The sequence below is a fragment of the Sinocyclocheilus grahami genome, unplaced genomic scaffold, assembly GCF_001515645.1.
Source record: "Sinocyclocheilus grahami isolate Dianchi unplaced genomic scaffold, SAMN03320097.WGS_v1.1 scaffold3.1, whole genome shotgun sequence".
Taxonomy (NCBI): Eukaryota; Metazoa; Chordata; class Actinopteri; order Cypriniformes; family Cyprinidae; genus Sinocyclocheilus; species Sinocyclocheilus grahami.
In genome coordinates, this window is record NW_015505182.1 from 6,664,927 (window position 1) to 6,689,886 (window position 24,960).

General features: G+C 35.1%; 1 protein-coding gene across 1 annotated transcript in view; it reads right to left on the reverse strand.

The window, feature by feature from the left end:
* The window catches only part of LOC107581703 (xyloside xylosyltransferase 1-like), a 59,265-nt gene that overhangs the window by 21,249 nt on the left and 13,056 nt on the right, over window positions 1-24,960 (reverse strand). Inside the window, exons 5-7 of the mRNA XM_016267334.1 lie at window positions 23,516-23,548; window positions 13,374-13,407; window positions 11,616-11,748 (exon numbers count right to left, since the gene is read on the reverse strand). Coding sequence (XP_016122820.1) covers window positions 11,616-11,748; window positions 13,374-13,407; window positions 23,516-23,548 — 200 coding nt within the window. The remainder of the gene's footprint in view (window positions 1-11,615; window positions 11,749-13,373; window positions 13,408-23,515; window positions 23,549-24,960) is intronic.

A 24,960-nucleotide genomic window follows, 5' to 3' on the forward strand; every position in this document is an offset into this window, starting at 1 on the left:
ACATTACTATTTATGACGTACTGACACAAAGTTCAAATGAATTGCACCGGTCACTTTGTTACGCAACAACTGTAGCGTCCGGTATAGACACGGTGAGTGAAGCCGAGAGCAAGATATGCCTCGTCATATTTTCTGCATTTAGCTTTTAAATGACCAGCACCTGCCTGGGTCTGTGCGACTTCATCTATGGCTTTTCTCTTCGCTTTCACAAACCGATCTATCTCCCATTCTAAGTTAACGTCCTTTGGCTGTTTATGGTTTTATTTATTTTTCTGCTGATGGCCCGCGCTCGACTTGAAGCAGCACTGCTTAGACCGATGGGTGTGTGTCATCAAAGTACTGCGAGAGCTATAAGAGAACGCGGACGTCTCCTTATGCTTTCTCTCGCCGTACTTTGATGTCGTACACCGATCGATCTTCAAGTGGAACACACCTCTTTACTCTCACGTGTCACGTGACCGAGTGTAATCGCAGCCTCTGCGATTGAAAAATCGCGTTCTCATATCGCGATATTATCGCAAATGCAATTAATCGTTCAGCCCTAGTCTGAAGACAGGACACGCTGCTGCTGTAATTAATGCAGACAGCGGACAGGCCCTTCACAGCTCACAGCAGAGAAATTGACACAAGAACACTCCTTAACCGATAGATGCTGAACAAGTGCTCATCAACAAAACACCAGGGGCTTCTCCAAGACAAGCATGCACACACAGCAAAAGAACATCAATAGCAGTGGTAAGATCAGAACAGAGAACACTGGCACAGAAGCTTCTGTGACAGTGAAAACTGTTCAAAAAGAACACCGCCAGACAAGACAGATCACACTGGACATCACAAAGCATTTCTGACAGGACATGTGGTCACCTCTCTTAGAAATGCTGCTTGGCAACAGTGTAAAAAAATGCTAGTCTTGTTTTTTTGTTTGTTTTTTTTAAATCATTTTACAAAATAAGAAAGCTAAAGTTAAAAGGCCATCTTAAATAAAAAAAATTAATCAATATAAAGTGTTATATAACGCAGCAATTTAATGACTTTGTTTTATTTCTAAAGACTGTTGGAAAAGTTGGAAATTATGGGATCAGTTGCAATTATTTTATTCTATTGAGAGCTCTTGTTTTTAAGAAAAAAAAATACAAAGTGAGAGATGATAATTACACAAGTGTAATTATTAATATCACTACTCTTCAAAGGTTTGGGGACCGTTGTCATTTCTTTTAACAAATCTTATTTTAATTTAGCAAGGATGCATTCAATTAACCAAAACTGACTTCAAAGTAATCTATCATTTTAATTTACTTTTTAAATCAAAGAATTCAGAAAGAAATGTATCACAATTTCCGGAACAACTGTTTTTAACATTGACAATAACTAACTAACAAACGAACGAACAAACGATTTCTGAAGGATCATGTGACACTAAAGCTACAATCACAGGAATAAATTACATGTATTCATTTCCATTTAGAACATATTCAAATACAAAACAGTTACTTTAAATTGAAATAATTTCACAACATTACTGTTTTACTGTATTTTGGAGCAAATAAACAGCCTTGGTGAGAACAAGAGTCTTCCTTAAAAAACTTTTTTTTTTTAAAAAACAATGATTTTGCTTAATAAAATAAAATTTTAATGAATATTTGTATCCTTATTTTTATGATTTAGAAGGCTAACTGTGATAAAATTCAAAGGCACATGAGGTGGTGCTATAAACTCAGTCACACTTTATTTTAGGGTCCAATTCTCGCTATTAACAAACCATTAACTATGAATTTTGCCTCATTAAACTCCTAATTTGCTGCTTATTAATAGTTAGTAAGGTAATTGTTAAGTTAAGGTATTGGATAGGATTATAGATGTAGAATATAATCATGCAGAATGTGCTTTATAAGTACTGATAAACAGCCAATATGTTAATAATAACATGCTAACAAGCAACTACAGTCAACATTTGAAGTTCATCAAAAAAAAGTCCTAAGACAAGTACGCATTTTGGTTTTAGGTTTTAGGACAACTTTGATGAAGGTTTTGATCCACTTCAAATGTTGACTAGTGTATGTAGTGAGAACTGGTCCCTATACTAAAGTGTTACCATAAATCCTTTAGCAGTGACTATAAATTACAACAAACAAAATCAAGAGCTCAAAGCCAACGTGTCTTTAGGTCTGGGTTCACGTTCTTTCTGTCATATATGCATGAATTCCAGCACAGCAGAGCTATCCTATGCTTTGTTTGCATGCAGCTCTGTTGGGCTCATACTGTGTTGTCAAACGTTCTCGTGCACGTTCAGCACGAGGCATCCCGCTTCCCCCGAGACGCTTGCTTACAAACAGACTTTAGGTCCTGACCTTCCGTGTTTGTGTTTTGAATAGGATGTGCACACAATGAGAGAAGAAAAAATGCCTTCTGTCAGACATAAAGGTCTCCAATATGTTAGAACTCAGTTTGAACAAAAAAAATGGAAAACATTCATGAAAAATAGCAAAATTATGCAGCCCTTAAATACATACACATAAAAACAATGGTAACTGGCAAAAGCAATTACCGCTTTTCTTCAATTGCCTATTCTACCTATTAAAATGGTGAAATTATGGTGCACCAACAACACAGATCTGAATAGGCTTGTTTGCAGTCCTCTACACTCCATTTATATGTCCTTTAACCTCAGTTTCTCTCTCGGGAGTTTAATATTCAAATATTACACTTAGCAGATTAGGGGATTTTCATTTCAGGAGCAAATGGTGCAATTTAATATGCAGCCATAGTGTGAAATCTGTATGTGCAGTAAAAGCACCACACACAGCTGGAGGAAGACCTTTGGTTATAGAGACAGATGTCTACAGACCTCATCCGTTGGTCGAAAGAAACCACATATCGACAACATCAAAACATGATCTTGCAATGTTGCACACTTGCACTAAATCAAGGCAGTCTCAAAACTGCAAAGGTCTTCACAGTTTGTTTATAAAGACTTCTCTCCTCAGAACAACTAATCTTCATGCAGACCTTACGAAAACTACTCATCAGGCCAAGCAATAACATGAACAAATCCCCATTTATGTTTGAATTCCACAGGGAGGTAAAGGGTGTGTGTAATTGTTGACATGTTGAAGCTCTCAATCTGATTAGACAATTCCCAGCTCGGTGTTTGTACTCATTCGGAGCCGTGCGCTCAGCATGGATTCCAGACTGCTGGCACGCTGCCATGCAACATTTTGTGCCCTGGTCGGGACAGAGGCTGGTGGAAGGGAGAGGCTCACAGCCGAGATATGGGGGCTTCAGTGAGCCTGAGATCTGGCACTTCTTCACATTCCTCTCAGCTTTTCTGTCCTGCTTCATACAATCCATACAGGCAACCAAAATATGAGTTAAATATGATAAAATCTCCCCAAAAAGTAGCATTAATAAGTTTCAGAAAGATGGCGTGGCATAGCAACTATTACCTTTCATCTACCTCACTCGATTTTAATGATCCTATGGATATACTGTAAGTTCTGGTTTCTCTAATTGAATATATTGTATACGAAATTATGCAAGAAAAAAGCATTGCAAATAATGTCTCATGCTGACTTTAAAGGTCTGGGACAGTAACCAAAAGGTTGGAGGTTCAATCCAATTGGAAGTATGAATCCAGAATGGCTTTTACATGGCAAATAAAGATACAAATAAAAAAGAATCTGTAAATGAATTTAGCTAAATTATTTCCATTTTTATAAGCAATAAATATACATATAGTAACAACAACCAACAACGATCAATAATAATAATATATTGTTAAATAGTATCTAATATTAATGATACAATAGCTAAAAAAAAAAAATTGTAAACAATTTATTTTACATAAAATAATATAAACAAGGACTTAAATTTCAGATACATTCTACAAGTAAATGTATCTCTAAGTGTGTTTACATATATAAAAACACAGAGATTACGTCATTGTCAAGCCTTGACGTAATGTATAGTTTAATGCACTTCATGTTGCTAATTATAACGAATGGAATATATTTCCTTATTCTTTGTATTTTTATAGCAATATGGTACAAAATTACCCAATTTAAAAAAAAGTAATCATAAAGTAGCCTGATTATATTACCTACATTGGGCAATGTAATGAATTAAGTTACTGACTACAATTTTTGTCATGTAGTCCGTAACGGACTACACTGTGTTATTAATCCATCTATATATATATTGTTAGTAATCTACCTACTGTATATATATCTAGAGGTCAACCAATATGGGTTTTTCACTGGTCGATGCCGATATTTAGAAATCAGGGCAGCCGATGGCCGATGGCCGATAGCGATTTTTTTGGCTGATTTTCTTTTTTTTCCCCTTCATCTCATAAAAGTGAGTTTGAGTAAATGATTATTGCAGGGTACAAGATAGTAATAGTAGTAGTAGTCTAATTCAGAGTAATAATACATGGCTCAAACCTTAAGCACCTTCTCAAAACAGTTCTGAAGCATGGTTTTTGTTTATGTTTGGTGACGGACACCAGTGTTTCCCACAGACTTGCAAATGCAAATTCATTCTCTGCCAGCAGGAGGTGCTGATGGAGCGGGAGATATAGCGTTTCCCCGGTAACGGCTGTAATCTAATAAGCACTGCACTCACAAACGCTACTTTATCAGGCATTACAGTAAAGACGAAATAAAAATGACATCAAAGCTTTTCTGAAGACGGTCGGTTCTTTTCAAAGATACATTCATATAAAAACACCCGCGCTGCATTTTAATTTTGAAACGCACAGTGCTCAGTTTATTCAACAAAGTATAAGCCTTTTGGAAAATCTATTTACTCAATGTATGGGAAACACTGGACACTGCTATAAGTCAAATGGCCAAGTGATAACAAAAATAAAGAGTTCACACATTACACAGCCCGCTGCTCATAACTGCTTAGAGTGCACTGGCCACAAGCGATGACATCGTGGATGCTATTGTCGGACCTACACACACATTTCATGAGGAACGTTAACGTGCACGTTATAATCAGCCCAGAAGTTTCAACTGAATTGCATGTGTTTCTACTTTCACATGCAAATGACTTGTTGCACTTATGAATATGATAACTTTCCGGCATCAATTCTAGTAGGGTAAAATGTAATTACGCTTTTGAAACGGTCTGTTTTGCCCCTCCATCATTAGCTGAAACTGTGTGTGAACAAGAAGTGGCTGCAGAGTGAGAGTTGCTCAGTCTCTCACGCAGCAGCCAGAGAGAGATTCTCTGGCGTTCCGCAACAACGCTTAGCTGCCTGCCTATAAATCGGTCTAATTTGCAGCACAATCGGGCGATGCAGATTAATTAAAAAAATGCCAAAAATCGGTCGATTAATTGGCCGGCCGATCAATCGGTCGACCTCTATATATATTGTTAGTTAGTAATATATTGTTAGTATATATATATATATATATTTGTGTATATATGTATATATATATATATTACCCATAAACAAGACAAAAATACTAATCAATGATGTTTTGGAAAGCTTTTTCCTTTATCACATTGCCTCATCAAGTTCCTCTGGATAAATGACAACCAACTTACGTCAAGTGGAAAATAAAAAAAACAGCTAGCAAAACAATTGAACCAATGAGCAAGACTTTCTGAAAGGGACCTCAAAATAGTTACACCCACCAAAGCATAAAAGTCTGGCTTATCATTTGTTTCTAAAGTCTCACTTCATTAGCTAAAAAGCACATTAGATAAAATAGCTCTTCACCAGCTAACGAAGTGTTCTGGAGAGAAACGGCGGTATCTATCTTCAGCCCTGCTGTGTGTTCTTTCTACCTCAGCTGCAGAGAGACTAATGCAACAACACCGAAAGAACTACGCACCTCAGAGCCAGGAGACGTCCAAACATGCTGCATCAGTGGAAAAGAGAGGTCTTTGGAAGCCTAGGGAGCATCGCAAACAAAGCGTAATGCCTGTGCCAGTCGGGCAGAAGGCTTGGAAAAGAGTTCAAAGTTAATTACAGTGGCCTAGTGGGTCATTGTGCTGGCACAGGTGTTAGATGTTATCAACAAACCCCAGCACTGCTACTGCTGATGTACACCACAGATACCTCAATGGCCCATTACGCTTTTTTTATCTCCTTCTCAATTGTTTACGTGGTTTTGTGTGAGTGTAGTGAGAGAACTGTTGTGGAAAACCTGCACTCTGTTGTGGGGGGGGGGGGGGACTCTCACAGGGACTATTTTTCCATCAGCATAGCTTATTTCTTTTGTCCAGAAGTTACACTAGCTCCTCACACAGCTGAAAGCCTGATAACTTCCCTGACCCTCTTCAAACTTCAAAACGGTGAACAGACAGATGAAAAATGCACTGGAAAAACATGAAATTCTAATTTTCAAAAATCGTGTATGGGTGAATGACACTAGGTAAGGAAAGGTCACATCAATTAAACTAACACATGTTAGTTGCATGTTATTCTTATTAAGTGGGGGTAATTTTTAAGGATTATTTACCCAAGCAAAGTCTCTAAGAACCTGACACCTTGTAATTCTAGAGACTCCAGGAAGGTTGCAGTTCTGGAAAATGGTGGCGCTGGAGACTAAATGTTTCCTGATATTTTTACACCTAACTCTTCGCATTAATTCTTAAATCTTTTGCAGTTAACATGTCTTTTTTTCTGACCCCGCTGACCCAGTGAGAATTTTGCTGTCCAATGGTCATGTCTTAAAGGGTTAGATCACCCAAAACTGAAAATTAGCCCATAAATTACTCAAGTCATCCTAGGTGTATATGACTTTCTTCTTTCAGACGAATCCAGTCGGAGTTATATAAAAAATTGTCTTTGATCTTTCAAGCTGTTTAATGGCACTCAGCGGGTGTTGCATGCATCAGTCCAAAAGAAGTTAAATAAAAAGCGCCCATCCATAAAAATAAAAAAAAGTGTCTCACACGGCTCCAGGGGGTGAACAACGGCCCCCTGTAGCAAATCGATGCATTTTTGTAAGAAAAATATGCATATTCAAAATGTAATAATCACTTTAATGTAGGTTGCGCCAACAGTTGTACACGAAAGCAGTTCTGGGCAGAAGGCCTTTGTTCACCCCCCGGAGCCATGTGAGACACTTTTTTTAAATGGATGGTCGCTTTTTATTTAATTTATTTTGGACTGATGCATGCAACAACCGCTGAGTGGCATTGAACAGCTTGAAAGATCAAAGACAATTTTTTTTATATAACTCCGACTGGATTTGTCTGAAAGAAGAAAGTCATATACACCTAGGATGACTTGAGGGTGAGTAATTTATGGGCTAATTTTCAGTTTTGGATGAACAAACCTTTTATCTTTGCAATTTCTGTATTGCATTAGATTTGAACATTTCTCATGGGGATTTAATCGTTTTTGACTTTTCAGTCGGAGTTAAACCTCTTTTTTTGGCTAATTTTATCTGTAAAAGAAAACATGCCTAATAATTCTGCACACCTGAATATAAGGAGTTTTTCACTTCCAGCCTTCATGGACAATTATATATCACTTATAAACGATTAAATACAAAATTAATAGTAATTATTAAGATCGATGTGGTTTGGAATAGGTAAAATGTGCTTGGAAAAAAAGAAATAAGAATATCAACGTGCCTAATAATTATGCACATGGTGTAATGACACTAAACAATCATTTAAGGCAACCGACTAGTTCTTAAACTCAGTTCTTACAATAACAAAAAAGGTTTGTGTTGGTAAGATTTTTTTTTTATTATAATTATTTATTTATTTTTAAGAAGCCTTTATGCTCAATCAGGCTGTAATTATTTAATAAAATATACAGTAAAAGCAGTAATATTAAGGTTCTTTTTGCTGTTGTTGTTTTTTTACAATTTTAAATAACTGTTTTCTACGATATATTTCAAAATGTAATCATTCCTGTGTTGACAAAGCTGAATTTTCAGCATCATTATTTCAGTCTTTAGAGTCACATAATCCTTCAGAAATAATTTTAATATGTTAAAGAAATATTTCTGATTATTATCCAAGTTGAAAGCAGTTGTGCTACTAATATTTTTGTGAAAAGCCATGATGCATTTTTTCAGGATTTTTTGATAGAACGAAAGTTTAAAAAAATAACTTTATTGAAATAGAAGTCTTTTGTAACATTATGAATGTCTTAACTGTTACTTTTAATCAATTGTATGCATCCTTGCTTAAAATTTCTTTCAAAAAAAAAAAATCTTACTTACCCCAATCATTTAAATGGCAGTGTAGCTAGTTTCTTTCATACCTTTACACATTCTCTTTCTTTTAACATAATAGAGATAACTTAACTAAATTGCAATGCAACAAGTTTTACATTTGGTTCCTGATCATGCTGTGAGAGATTATTTAATGACCAGCTGACTGTACAGTACTTTTTTTGATTACTTAAAAAAAAAAAAAAAAAAAAAACAGATAAAAAATTACATGCAAGTTTGTTTTTCTTGCAAAGCTACCGTACTGCTTCAAGAAACTATATGGGCAGTCTTCTCTTTTTTGAATTACCATCCAATTATGTTAGTACGTTTTCAAGCAAGAAGGGGAAAACTTTGGATCTCGGCATGATGTCTAGCTCTTGAGGATCTTTTGGTCTACTTCACTTTGTCAGGCAGATCCTATTTAAGATATTTCTTGATTGCAAACAGGTGTGGCAGTAATCAGGCCTGGGTGTGGCTAGAGAAATTGAACTCAGGTGTGATAAACCACACTTCTTCACACAGGGCCATGTAGTTTTGGATTTTGTTTTCCCTTAATAATAAAAACCTTCATTTAAAAACTGCATGTTGTGTTTACTTATCTTTGACTAATATTTAAATTTGTTTGATGATCTGAAACATTAAAGTGTGACAAATGCAAAAAAAAAAAAGAAATCAGGAGGGAGCCAACACTTTTTCACACCACTGTACGTGCTGAAACAACAAATGAGTGCGTAAAATATGGCAAAGTTTTCTCTTTTGGTTGAAGTACTCTTTTAACAGAGATGTACTTGCTACGATTTGCTGGTTTCTTATACAAGGACTTGACTTGTTGCTCTGACTGAGGTGAGGCAGGTCTGATGAGAATATAGGACAAATGAAAAGGAACAACATTCAACAAGAGAATAGTGGGGACTAAAGTGCCATCTAGTGCCAACCCTTAAAGTACTTTGGTAAATGCTCATTAATCAACATCAACATTAATATCTGATAATTCATGCCTGCATACTCAATCATGTGAGTCTTGACACTTTTTGGTTAAATATCCTGATAATCAAAGCTGTTTTAGGTTGTTAGTTCTTTGTGCCTGTTTAAGGAAGCTAAATGAGGTATCAACTAAGAAAGTCTGTTAAAGCAAGGCTGTCTTGCTTCAAAAGAGGCACAACATCAATGTAGGGTTTGTGGGGTTTTTTTTAAGCCGACAAGCCCCTACAGTCTTTCCCTCTCTCATGCATAGACACACAGAAAAAAAATAACACAAACACACTCACAGAAACCAAAAGAAAAAACAGCCTCCTTTGTGAATTGCTATCACCAATCTGAGCATCCTCCTCATGTTTCGGATGCTAAACACTGGAGCTATTAGAAACGGTTTCCTGAAAGCTCTAGTCACATGATGGCTCTTGGAGAACATTGTGAAAAGGCTTCCACCTCTGTTTGGTTCCAAATGCGTCCCAGTTTTAATGCCCAGCATGCCTTTGCCAGGCCACAAGACTGATGGCAATGACCATTTCGACATTCTGTTTGGAGGACAGGTTGCCCAAAGTCTCTCTCAGATTTTGAAAAAGCTGTTTTGACCAAATTACTTTGCTATTTTGTCACCCTTTTTATAAATTTAGGTGCAAATCAAAGTGCACCTCTATATCTTTTACAGGTTTGATGTACAGAACAGAGAATACAATAGTGTTTGCCTAAAAGACACAAAACATTACTGTCATCATAACATGGCAGTGTATCAAATGGTAATTTCATAACATTTTGAAATTTACCATGGCGCATGTACCATCATATTAACATAGACCTTCAAAGAATACCATTGTACTACCATGGTGAACATCCAAACTATCATGGCACTACCATGTAAAACACAAAACAAGGTGGTATTACAGTACTTTTTATTAGAAATGTATCATTCTTGTTATTGCTAACTGAAACTATTAAAATTGTTTTTGGTAAGTGAAATAAAGCTGAAATAAAATATAAATATTAAATGAAAAAGTAAAAAAAAATAGAAATGTTGTCTTGGCAGCTATCTTCTAAGCTTAACGTTTAAGTTGAAGTACTAGGTCAAGTTAAATTAAAAAGAAATTTAAAAAAGTGAACCAATAAAAAAAAACACAAAATTACTAAAACTAGGATTTAAATGAAAATTAAAAATTATTAGAATTCAAAATATTTATATAACAGCATATAAATAATACTAAAATAATACTGGAATGCATCATATATTAAAAATATTTTCAATTATAGCTGATAACCAATAAATTGCAGGTATTAAAGGGGTCATGTGATGTTGCTAAAAAGAATGGCCATCATATTGTGATGATGCCCTGTCCGGACAGAGCGACGAGACAAACATTAAAACCCATTATAAACGAGGCATTTGTTGCATCCAGTGGGGACATAATTACGGATTATGACTTATACTCTCTTTTTACACGTTGCGTTGCATCGCGCCGCGTAAACATAAAACCATGTCTGCATTTGTGATCGGAGAAATGACAAACAAGCGCTACTCTACACTGCCCAAAACTCATGTTTGAATCGTCAGTGGCAAATCCTTTAAATGAAAACTTACTTGCAGTAAGTCAGAACAGCCGGCATTGTAGTCTACTCATTCAGGATCAGGAAACAGTCCTCCATAAAATGTGCTGCACACAAATTAATATTTGGGTTGAACTGTTCTGGAACAGTGTTGTAAATACAACTTAACCACTGATTTCTAGTCATGTCCTCTTTTGGAAGGCCAAACAAAGTAGTTTCGCTTTCACAACGAAACACACGGCGGGCTTGAGTGAGCGGCGGCAGGCGGGCTTGAGAACGGCGTGGCCGGAGGGCTTGCGGCAACCACATGTGACGATCCCGGGCTGGACTCCACTTCGTCTACAGTGAAAGGTTTTAGGCAGGCGTGGCTGACTCTTAACTTTTATAAAGAATATCTCTTTGGATTTGAGACTTTAGTCTTTGCAACTTTACAGATCTTCTTTATGCACCAAGAGCTTGTAACACTCCAAAGAGAAAGGAAAAATTTAAATAGCATCATATGACCCCTTTAAAATTCTATCTTATAAAATAATAAACACTAAAATTAACATTTTAATGTACAGTGAAAAAAAAACAATATTCATTTAGAGATTTTATTTACTTTTAACAACTATAAAAATCCTAATATTTTTAAAGATTTACTTTAAGCTAACGTTAGATGATGGCAAAGGTAATCTAAAATTTATAAATTGGGGAAATATACAATTAAATATCCAATTTTGACCAATACCGACAAATTAAACAAACATTCAAAACATTCAAATATATCGTATAGTGCTTCTTTTCATACTTTTTGGTATGAATGCACCAGATTTATCAACAAGGAGCATATAAATGTGAGAACAGTGAAAACAATTACTTTACTGTACACAGAGCTGAGTCAGATACCTGTAAACTGGCTGCATTTCACGTGCAATTCCAATGACAGCCTCAGTAGGGAATTGGTTAAACTCTTGGAAGAGGTCTCTGATGTTGCTTCTGAATTTGAGGTCCAGGTCCAACTGAACAATGCGCTTCAGTTCTAGGGTGCAAAAGAAAGAGAAAGTAAAGCAAATCTGTATGAAATTAACAAACACTAAAATAATCACATCCTATGGGTTGTGAACAGTGCTACATGCAATGAATCAGAGATATTATATTGTTTCTTCGCGTGTTCTATAATGCAGAAGACCCATAACATAGTTGAAATAACAAATGATGGAACATCATCATCTGGAGGGGTTCTCTCACATCGGATGGCCTCACGTTCTTCGTGTGAGCCCACTGGACAACGAACAAAGCCCTCAAGACAACATTCAGGACACACCATTGTGGAGCAGAGGCCACGCACACAATGACACACTTTCGGAAAGCAAAACATAGGGGGCCCTAACTATGCTTGTTGTAATTAGAACAATGAAAAGAGAGCAGCCAGCCGGAGCTGTTTAGTTGGTCAGGCATTTCACACCGACGTCTCTCCAAACAAGCACCGGAAACTGGACAAATCAATATCAACAATCTCAGCGCTCCCCTCCAAACACACAGTCTGACTACAAAACACTTCATGAGAAATGATAAAAGGAGGACAAGTGCTGAATTTGTATGAAACAGGAAGCACATCCACAGTGTATGGAGATCAAAAACAAAACCTAGAGATGTAAAAACATTTTTTTTATAAATGTTAAACTAATTTATCCTCTCCCAGTTCAATGAGCTTTAATAATCAGCTGGAAGTAGATAATAGTACACTCTACACTAGAAGAACTAAAATTATTATAAGTAGTATTTAATTCATATTTATTAATACTTTTATTCAGCATACAATTTATCAAAAGTGACAGTAAAGACATTTATAATTTTATAAAATATTTTAAATAATATAATTTTAAATAAATGCTGTTCTTTTGAACTTTTTATTCATCAAAGAGTCTTGAAAAAAAAGTGCATCACAGTTTCCACAAAAATATTCAGCAGCACAACTGTTTTCAACACTGATAATAAAAAAAATTCTTGAGCAGCAAATCGGCATATGATTTCTGAAGGATCATGTGACACTGAAGTCTGGAGTAATGATGCTGAAAAGCATTGCCAGCACGCCAATAAATTACATTTTACAATATACTAAAACAGAAAACTGTTATTTTAAAATATTGCTCGTTTTACTGTATTTTGTTCAAATAAATGCAGCCTTAATGTTAAGTTGTAACACTAACTAACATTAACCAGGATTAATAAATGCTGTTAAAAGTTAGTTCTGTATTTTTAATGCATTAATATTAACAAAGAAGAACTGTTACCAAAACAATCTATTCTACAGTACACGATTTCATTCTGATGTGACTATTTAGCAGAGCACTATTAAAACCAACAACAAAAACAGGCAGTGTTTATTTATAATATCGACCATGATATTTCTTATTTGTCATATTTTATGATTTAGTTTGGTGCCACTATTGGTCCTGAAACTTCTGAAAATGAAAAAGCTCTGAAATGAGCAAATCCCAAAGACCAACCTTGACTCCCCAGTTTGAATAAGGACCATTTTTACCCTCCAAAAATGAGAGTTGCTTCAAACCTCCAAAAATAAAACCCATGCATCACAGTACACCAGATCAAAAAAGGAACAATCGCTTTGGGCAGGATGAGCCACAGAGGCTTGGTGTGCACCTGAGGGCATGTCAGCAAGCACGTTAAAATGCCCCTTTGAAGCATTAACCACTGCACTAATTCATTTTATTGGGCCTCTGTAGCCTGAAGCAATAGGCTGAAGACTTTCAAGAAACAGGACCACGTGAAGTTCACCAGCTCCATCATCACCAGGCCCAAGGTGCTGGAGACATGCCAATGGAGCTTTATAAACAAAATTTCTTGTTTTAGCTGAGTGCATACACATCTAGGACATTCCCAGCATGTTTACAGCCAAGGGAACACACAGTTGAACATGCTCAAAAATAGCCTGGTCATCTAAAATGACTAGGGGCGCTGAAGCTTGACATACTTTTAAGAGAGTGGCTGTGTTTTACAGATGTAAGAGTTTTGCACTAGCTTTTAACAGCATCATCTTGGGACATATCTGACTCTTTTAGGTTGCCCCTTCTTTTGAGATATACAGTAATCCTCCTGCAAATTAATTATGTATTCACAATTTGAAAACCTATTAAGGTGAATAATACAAAGTAATCCAAGTAATCTACTTTATCACTAAAAGTATGGAGCAGGTGGAATTCCATCTGTTCTCTGTGGATTATGGCTTTATTGCCTTCCCCAGTGAAAACAGCAGCAAGTGATATAGGCTGATATAGGTCAACTTCATTACGACATTAAAACCTGGTCTTATCTGGCCATTCTCCATCAAGAAGAAAAATATCTCAAGTGGTAAATAGTTAAATGCAATGGGGGGAGTTAAAATATGGTATGAAAGATCACATCCTATAGAAATGGAAACCTCTTTCTGGGACCTTCCACATGATCATGAAAATGTTCTTCCAAGAAAAAGGTTTCCATTTTTATAGGGTGTGATCTTTGCATGCAGACATATGGAGTCACATGACTGACTCTAGGATCTTTGACAACTGTTTTTTTTTTTTTTTTTAAAGGTTGAGTTTGTCATTTTGAAACTTTAAAAAAAGTAACTTTTTAACAGTTATCAATGATCCTAGAGTCAAATATAAATGACATTGCATAAAGTTTCAAAATGATGAAATTTCCAGATGCATGTGTGTTTACGTTCTGACAGTAACTCCTTAGCATAGTGACTCAATTCTAGATAAGTCATATGGCAAATGAGTTACACAAAGATATCACAGTTGTTTCTTTTTAAGTATATCAAAGGTCTAATTTGTTCTTCAAAGCATAGAATACAATTCACCTTTTGAGTTTGAATGTTGATAAAACAATATCTGAGGTGGTTTTAGAAATCACCTAGATATGGTTTGTTTTGATATTTTTAGCCTCTCCCTTATTTTCCATTAAACAGACAAAAGATAGTATTTGCTACACTCTTTGAGTATTGAAATTTTGTCTGCAACTACATATAAATCGAACACTGTCCCAACCAAACACAACATGATAAAGCGACTGTTGTTATGCAGCATTGTTAGTGTTAACTAAAATTATTATTTTTTTTTTAATTAAAAAAAGATTTAGTTAACTGAAAAAAAGCTCAAGTAAAATAAAAATATAAATATTTGAAGAAAAACTTAAATTAAAATTAGAAATGTTGCCCTGGCAGTTAACTGAATAAAATAAGTTTTAGTTGATAAACTAAAATTACTAAAACTAAAGCTGAAATAAATAAAAATGAAAGTTAAATATATTCAAAACTAATAAAAATGACAAAAGCACATAAGATTACTAAAACTTAACCTAAAATTAAAATGAAAACAAAATATAAAAACTGATTTAAAATATTAATAAATGCTATTAATAACACTCAAATAATGCTAAATCTTATTTTAAAAATAATACAAAAAGATTTCATCTTTGTGGTGTCGTGCCAGACAGCCGTGTCAACACTAAAATGTCAGTGGACCTTGTCTTATTGCATATTAAATCATCATCAAAATTTTATGGTTGATCAATCAATCAGCCATAAAAAGCGAGAAAAAAGTCAGATACTTCAATGTATGTGTTTTTAATTGTATGCTCTTCAGCTGCAGTATTAGAAATGTTTGCTTTAGTTCACAAACAGGCAGAACAGTTCTGATTGGTGGATCTGTTTCGTGATTGAATGCCATTCTTGTCATTTCGTGTCTGGTTAGCACACAGTGTAAACCTGTATATAAAGTTGTGTTGAAACCTCTAATAAGATCAATGAAATCAAAGACATTACTGGGAATAAACACTTAAATATGTACCTTTAGATGTTCTTCTTTAGATCTGTTTTCCAGCAGACAATAAAAACAACTGCTACAGAAACTGAAAGTAGCAGACTTCTGTGTTCACAAACGCATTGCTCTTGAGGCAGCCAAAGAGTCTTAAAACACAGGCTTTCTGTTCCCTCACGAGCTGCGAACACATGGCAATGCTTCACAATAAGAGAAAATTCATAGCCACTTGAAACAAGGGCCAATTATTTTCACAGCTCCTACTGTCACTTGGGCTAAGCAGTTAATATAGCAGCCCACCTCCAAGATCAATGTTGCTTTAATGAACAGCCAAATCCCTCACAGCAATATGACAGAATATAAAACTAGAGCAAGTATTTTATTTTTTTATTTTTAATCACTGGGCATGTGATTCTTTTTCCCCTGGTCATTTTTCAAAAGAACAAAAAATCTATCATTATGGACCGAGCACCTAATCTTGCTCTTTTAGACCCCAAAAAAACCCTAATTTTAGCTCAGTGGGCCAGTGGTCTTCCAGGGATAAAGTGAGACGGATGGTGTCAGTCTCTTCCTCAGGGCTCACTTATTCAGCCTCTCAGCTGGCTGGTATTGACCGCCCTGTTGGTAAAGAGTCGATGACCGGAATAAGCCTGGGGTGAGACGGCGAGAGTCATGCAAGCAGACAGACCGCCTCCTGACATAGAGAAATCAGGACGGAATTCCTTGAGGTGGGTTTGAGTAGCCAGTCAGTGGGTCAAAAGGAAATGAAAGACCACTGTTAAAGGAATAGTTGGCCCAAAAATGAAAATTCACCCTCATGTTGTTCCAAGTGTAAACACAAATGCAGAACAGCTGTGGTCATTACGAACTACCACTGTATGGAAAGTGAAGAGCCTTCAAAATACCATCCACAAAAGTAATTTTTGGAATCTTGGAACAAAACGAGGGTGAGTTAATAATGAGTTAAGTTATAATTACAACATGAAAAACAACACAATAGAGGATTCAAAATGAAACTGCGCAACTTTTTGAGCAACTAAAATAACGACTTTATTCAACAATTCTTATGCATCGTGCTACACTCATGAATGGTGGCAGAGAGGAATTGTTGAATAAAGTTGTTATTTTTGTTTTCCTTGTGCACAAAAAGTATTCTCGTAGCATCATAAAATTAAACCAGTTGAACCACTGATGTCACATGGACTATTTTAACGATGTCCTTACTTTGTTTCTGGGCCTTAAACGTAGTAGTTCCCTTGCTGTCTATGCAGGCTAAGAAAACTCTCGGATTTCAACAAAAATATCTTAATTTATCTTCTGAAGATGAACGAAGGTCTTATGGGTTTGGAACGACATGAAGGCGAGTAATTAATGACAGAATTTTCATTTTTGGGTGAACTATCCCTTTAATGCCTTAGGTAACTTAACAATATACAACGATTTTTACAGCATTTATTAATCTAGGCTAATGTTAATGTCCTGTTGTTCATTGTTTATGTTCAGTGTTGATTTAAAACACTTTAAAATGTTTTAAATCTTTAAAACTCGTGGTTAGTACTCCGACATATACAGCTCAACTGTGTTCACGCCACGGCGACCCGAGTTCGATTCCCGTCTTGAGGTCCAATGCCGGTCCCGCTCCCTTCTCTCTACCCAATACTTTTCTGTCATCTCTCCACTGTCCTGTCTGAATAACAAAAGAATAAAAAGCCCAAAGATATAACAAAAAAAAAAGAAGAAAAGATTATAAAAGAGTAAAAGCACTGTTCATTGTTATTTCTGCTATTGCAGTAGCTAATGTTAGCATATAGATCCATTCAAAAGTTTGGTGTCAGTAAGATATTTATTCACTTTTATTCAAAAGTGACAGTTAAGATATTTATAATGTCACAAAAGATTTCTAATTCAAATAAATGTTGTTCTTTTCCAATTTAGTCAAACAGTCCTGAAAAATCATGGTTTCCACAAAAATATTAAGCAACACAACTGTTTTCAACATTAATAATAATAAGAAATCCTTCATAAGCAGCAAATCAGCATATTACAATGATTTCTGAAGGGTCTTGTGACACTGAAAATTTTGCTTTACGCCACAAGAATGAATTATATTTTAAAATATATTAAAATAGAAAACAATTAGTTTAATTTGTTACATCATTTCACAATATTACGGTCTTTACTGTATTTTTGATCAAATAAATGCAGCCTTGATGAGCATTAGAGACTTAATTAGAAACATATTTAAAAATCTTACTGACCACAAACATTATAAAAAGTGCTTTGTAAAGAGTTACTAGTGAAGTTTTCTTGATAAATGTTTGCAAGATGCTAGATGTAAATTTGCCTGACTGAATCAAAGCATTTATGCCTTATTGGGTCCCAGAAACAGAAGGGAACAATAAAAAGATACAGCGCTGACAAACTGCACACAAGTGTCTGAACTTTCTGAATTATTGATAATCCAGGTCACAAAAAAGAAATGGATTCCTTTATAGTCAGCATAGAGAGTCGATATGACTCGATATAGAGAGTATTCATACACACATGGATAATTTCTATTTCAGTGACCTACGTGAGAACAATAAAGTGAGCTGACCTACTTCCTGTCAACCTGCAAATTGTTTGTCTCACACAGAAATTCAAAACGTAAAAAAATACAAGACTCATTCACCCCAAAGGCTACGCTCTCAACTCCCTTTCTTAGCCTTCCACACACACACGTCACTTTGACAGCGTGCTTTGGCACCCCTGCAGATATAAATGGCCCAATTGTAAAATCACAGGCTCTACACGACCCAGTGAATCAAGCTAGAAAGTGAACAACTCAGGAGGGAGTTTCTGACCGAATAAGGTGCACATATTAATAGGGTTGGGTACCGAAACTTGGTACCAATATGGCACTCGTACCCATGTAACCGGTATGTACTAGAACCGAATCCGAACGCAGATTTCGGTGCCATGCCTGAGCGATCGATTGAAATATCTGTCCTCAGGTTCTCCGAAACAGACGTAAGAAGCATCATCACTGGCACCGCACGTGAAAAATTATTTCCCGACTGAGAAAATGCATGTGAACTCAAGTCAGAAAACTCTAATAGTACAAATCCAACACATATTTGTAGTAACGCGAGTGTCCACGTTTGTTTCCACATTCCGACTTAAAAGCACAACTCGGGAAATGAGAGCATCCGAGGAGCGCGTGAATGCAGTAATTGCACTTGCTCTGATGGCAGCAGGTAGCCTTCCGTTAACTAAGCTAAACATGCTTAAATTACAATTCCTAAAGCTAAACCTCCCTTGTATTCACATTTCTAAACCTGTTGTCCAACAAAAGAGAACATAACTTTTTTTACTCAACAACACCAGTCAAATGCTTCCTTTTGTGATCTGATGAGGCTTATTGTCACAGAATGAGGCAGAAAATATGTTCTATATGCTACTTTAAAAAGAATACATTGATTAGCAATAGATTAGGGTGACCATACGTCCTCTTTTTGGACCTACAAAAATGCGTCCGGCCGCACAGGGAGCAAGGACATCTTACAAGATCAGATATTTGTCAATGAGCTCAGAATCTGTTGAGCGTATACTCCAGCATGATCTTGTCAGTCATCTCTCTTTATTCTCGACCTGTGATCAGTCAAAGCTTGACTCCGGTAGCTCTTGTTAGATGCAGGGTTGCCAAGTCTGCGTTTTTTCCACAGAATTGGGCTACTTTTAAACTGTTGCCATGGGTTGATTTTCCCCAAGTGGGTTAAAGGTTTGAAATATTGCATACATTACATTTGACTGAAATGCTTGTATTGAAACATTTTGCATTCTACCTATGATACAACTTTAATGGTCTTCTACATTAACTGTTCCCTCCTGGTGGAATGACCTGCCCAGCTCAATCCAAGCAGCTGAGTCCTTAATATTTTCAAGAAACGGCTGAAAACACATCTCTTTCATCTTCATCTGACCCTCTAACTCTAGCACTCTCTATTCTAATGCTACTTCTAATTTTCTCTGCTTGTTTTTTTTTTATTATTAAAAAATCATTTCATTTGCACTCTCTATTCTATTTCTGTTCTAATGGCCAACCCATCATTTTTTGGGGGAATTTTTATTTATTTATTTATTTTTTAATAAGCATCGGTTCAGGCACCGGAACCGTTTTAAAAGTATCGATTTGGCACTGGTATCGAAAAAACCCCAAACCATACCCAACCCTACATATTCAACTCAGACACTACAAGCGACACATTCAGCAATAAAAGCATACTGACTTTCAAAGGAACAAAACATATAAACAAAAAACCCGCAACTGAGCAACAAGCTATTGATTTCTGAATCTTCAGCTTCCAAAGCATTTCATTTCAGATATGAATTATGTCTCCTCAGAGAGAATTGACTAAATCGCCAGAGAGAAATTTGCAAACAAATTGACCCGAACATCCCTGCAGTCCTTACTGAGGTGCAGGCAGCGCTTTTCAGTGAATCTCAGTTCATAGAATGCGCACTCATTCTAAACTTTCCATTTCCCAGGGTCCACTAGGTTCTCAGTGTTGTTATTGCCACTTCAGACTTTTTGTTTTCCACAGGTGCCATCTGACATCTATAGGGCATTCTGGTGCAGTGTTGACTGAGGTGAGTGAACTCATGCGTAGTGTCTTTAAATGTCACTGGCCAAAGAAAACAATTCCTGAGCAACAAGGTGAACAACAGGGGAGAGATTGTAGGATATTATAATGTTACAATTAATACTTTTCACACTTCAAATGCTTTTGATTTCCATTTAATAACTGCCCTTTTAGACCTTTCTGTAAAAGACTATAGCTTTTAAATAAATAAATAAAAATGATAAATAAAAAAAATTAATTAATAAAAATAATGTTTACACAATATGCAAAGCACTTGGCATTCATTTTGGATGTACATTAATTATAATATCTTGTCATGTCTGTTAATTAATCAGAATCAAGAACACAACAATGCTGTACATAAGTAACAAAAATATTTTTCAATATGAATTCATTTAAATTGCTTATAATCAGCATAAATCTGTTATTTGTAAAAACAAAACTGAATATGGCACAAATACGGCCAGCTGTGGAACAATTCAAATTAATTTAGTTAGAATGTATGAGATTGAAACAAACTGAATTTATTAATACCTAAATAATATATAAATATATAAACCAGGTTTAATATATAATTATTGCATATTAAAAGTTACTGCATATTTAAAAACACATTCAGTTTATTGGTACTATTACATAAATCTCATTCTTGACTGTAAAATATGCATCACATTAAGTTTATTAGTTAAATTAATGTTAAAACAACGTAATCCAAATGAATGGATTGTTTTAAATATATTTTTAAATGCTCAACAGATCACCAGTTTAATGTACACTCAATATGAATTTATATGAAAATATATTAAATGAAACTTCAGTAACATTTCTAACTTCTTAAAGTACATTAACAATTAAGTTAAGAATGATATACATGCAATTTAAGTAAGGGTTTCAAAATCAAATCTCAACCTTGAAACCAAACATTGTTTTAAATTATTTAACCAAATAAATGACAAAAACAAAGAATTTGTTTTTTAGTTTATTCCACACTATTTCTAGGTCACTAATCAAATAAACAAATTACTAGTGACGTTAAGCATTTAAATTACATTCTGGGTCTCAGACCTTTGACCTAATCATGACAAAACATTTTATTATCAATAAAGAAAAGAGTCCGAGAAGTGATGCGAGAGACATTAAACTAGCAGCGCTATGTAGGAAATCTGCCAAATATACACTTTAATGGTCATTATGTAAATTCAGCAATCAACCAGAATTGGTCTGAGTGAAATATTCCAGAATGTCCTAATGTCTGCTAATGTTGTTCCTATAGATTATTAGTGTTTCCTAATATGATATACTGTGTGAAGTTCTAAGAAAGCAAAGTAACGTCAGCATTCGGTGTCAAAGCCACAAGCTTTATCAAACACTCATAGGTCTTTTCCCTCTCACGATATCATTGATTTCTTTGGCTGACAGCGGAGCCCAGGGAATTTGTATTTAGTTTAGCAGTAAACCCATTCAGCTGGCACAGCAAACGATGCCTGGACAGCCATTTGTTTTAATGTGAGAGTGAGTGAGTGGCCGATGGCTCTGTGTGTGAGAAGCAGCAGTGTCACAGAGGACGATCGACCGCCCCGTCCCTCCCCTCCCCTCCCCTCCCCTCCCCGCCCCGCACAGCACCGTGCCATGTGCCAGTTCAGCACCTGTGAGTGAGTCGGCACATCCGACACCATCAGCGGCCTCGTTCCAAATCCATTCATGGCCTGACTGATTGTGGGCCGCTTTCAGGATGGCCGAATGTACTGACCTTTAGAAAACACCGTTTTCACAGCAGGAAGTGTGAAGAGGAAGTTTACATGAACACTGAATGTTCTGCAGCTGCCACGTTTGAGATGGAAAAGTTGGGTCACAGTATGGTTAAGAAAAAGTGGGTTAGCCCTAATTTAATCAGGATAATAATTATGACTTACAAAACAGACCCTAGAGGGATAACTTGTAAATAAATAAATTAAATAAATTGAAAGTGCTAAAGGTACATATGTAATGTGACACTAGCTTCACACAGCAAAATTGCAAAAAAAAAAAAAAAAGTATCAGAAGCCAACAGAGGCCACAGTACAGTCCTTCATGCACTTTAAAAGATGTGATTTATAATAGATTAAAATACACATTTCAAAGAACATTTAGAAATGAGTAAGAGTTAAATGCTATATACAATTTTTTTTAAAAACATAACATAATAATAAATGTTAATATGAAATAATATTTGAACATATTTTTGCTTTTTGCTTTTTTTTTATTTTGTTTTGTTTTTTCTTATTTAACCTGTTTTCTCAAGGTTTTAATATAGAGACAACACAATAATAACAACACCAACAACAACAATTACTATTATCAATAATAATAATAGTAACAACAACAATAATAATAATAATTATTATTATTATTATTATTATTATATGTTATTATTAAATGATATTTGAACATATTTTTCGCTTTTGTTCTATTTTTGTTTTTAGATTTTTTAGTCCGTTTTCTCAGTTTTAAAATTGAGACAACAACAATAATTACTATTATTATCAATAATAATAATAATAAAGCCTAATTTTTATGTTTTATTTGATAAACTGTTTTCTCATGGTTTTACAAAAAGTATAGCAGTCAAAATTTGTTCTAGGACAAGAACGCATTTTGGTTTTAGGTTTTAGGACAACTTTGATGAAAGGTTTTGATCCACTTCAAATGTTGACTACTGTAGTTTAATTTTTAGTTAGATTTTTTTTTGGTATTTTTTGTTAATAGCTTGTTTTCTTACTTTTTTTTTTTTAAATGGACAATACAAAAATCATGGCCTTTATGCAGCTCCATGTTTGGAACCAGTAGTGTTGCTTTCGTCAACGAAAATTAGGACTAAATATAGTCGTCAACGAACCTTTATCACGTGACGAAAACGAGACGAGACGAGACGAAAATGCTGGTCGTGACGATGACGATAATTAAATGTATAATGCAATATCGTTGACGAATAAAAACGAGACTAAATGTGGCTTACAAAATAAAAACTATGCTAAAATGTCTCTTCATTTTCGTTGACCAAAACGAGACGAAACTAAATGTTATAACGTTATTTCGTCTCCTAATTATTATTATTTTGCAGTATTTCTGTTTCCTGTGTCTCGCTTCAGGGGCTGCATCAGGTCTCACTGCGCAGATGCAGGCGACGCCACTTCCTCAAGCCCCACTCGCGGCATTATTTAGACCAGTGTTTCCCAACCAGGGTCTGTCGAGAGCAGGGGTGCAGTGTAAAAAAATCCTAGATAATGTGTATCTCTCGCTAGGTTGCACAAAGAGGATTGATGCAGGGGGTTCAGTCATCACAGATTTCCCATTAAGGTTTTGATTCCAAGGGTAATATATGTTTCTGCCATAGGATTAGAATTCCACCTTCAGTCTGGCGAAACAAAAGCACTAATTCAGCACAAGCTCAAGGAACACAGTTGATTTTGTAACAAAGTTTTGTCTCATTTTTGTGGAGTGCAAAAGTTCAGTTAAACAAGTATTTGTTGGATGTAAAGGCAGATTTCCTTCAAACACACAAGAGTTTCTTCACCCTTTATCTTTAGGCTCAGAAAATTCAGAAAAAGTACAATTGAAATTTTAATTGACATACAGAATGTGCTTCTCTTTTCACCTTAAATAGGTATGATCAAATGTAATAAAACATCATTTATATTTACTGTCCTAAAAACTCAAAAATTCCACAAAAATGTTCCATCTAAAAGTATTGGGGAAAAAAGATCAATATTTAATTTCATTGGAAGTTGACTGAAAACTTGATCAAGCTGAATAAAGGAATTGCCAAGTGAAGTGAACTTTGCAATGGCAAAGTCATGGGTTTTATTCCCAGGGAATGCATGAATTATTAAAACACATTTTTTATTTTTTTTAACAAATGAATACTTTTACTCAGCAAAGACGTGAAATTGATCAAAAATGGCAGTAAAAACATTTATAATATTACAAAATATTTATTTTTCAAATAAATGATGTTCCTTTGAACTATATTAATCACAGAGTCCTGGAAAAAAGCATTATGTTTTAGGTTTTTAACATTGATGATTTTTGAAGAATCATGAAAACGGGAGTTAAGCTGCTGAAAATCCAGCTTTGCCATCACAAATATACATTACATTTTAAAATATATTTAAGTACAAAACAGTTATTTTAAATTAAAATGATATTTCACAATACTACTGTTTTTTTACTGCATTTTTGATCAAATAAATACAGCCTTTGTGAGTATAAAACCCCCAAACTTTTAAAAGAAAGTTTACCTCAAAATGCAATGCAAGTTGCCTTTGATAAAAAAGTGCCTGGTGATGGCAAAATGTATATGTGACCCTGGACCACAAAACCAGTCATAACGGTCAATTTTTCAAAATTGAGATATATACACATCACCTGAAAGCTGATGTCTAAATAAGCTTTCCATTGATGTATGGTTTGTTACAATAGGATAATATTTGGCCGAGATACAACTACTTGAAAACATATCTGGAATCTGGATCTGGAATCTGAGGGTGCAAAAAAATCTAAATATTGAGAAAATCGCTAAAGTTGTCCAAATGAAGTTCTTAGCAATGCATATTACTAATCACAAATTAAGTTTTAATATATATATATATATATATATATATATATATATATATATATATATATATATAACAATATAATATACAGTGCTGTGAAAGTTTTTGCCACCCTGTTTTTTTTTTGCATATTTTTCGCACACGAATGATTCAGATCATTAAACAAATTTTAATATTACACAAAGATAACCCAAGTAAATACAAAAATTTTTGA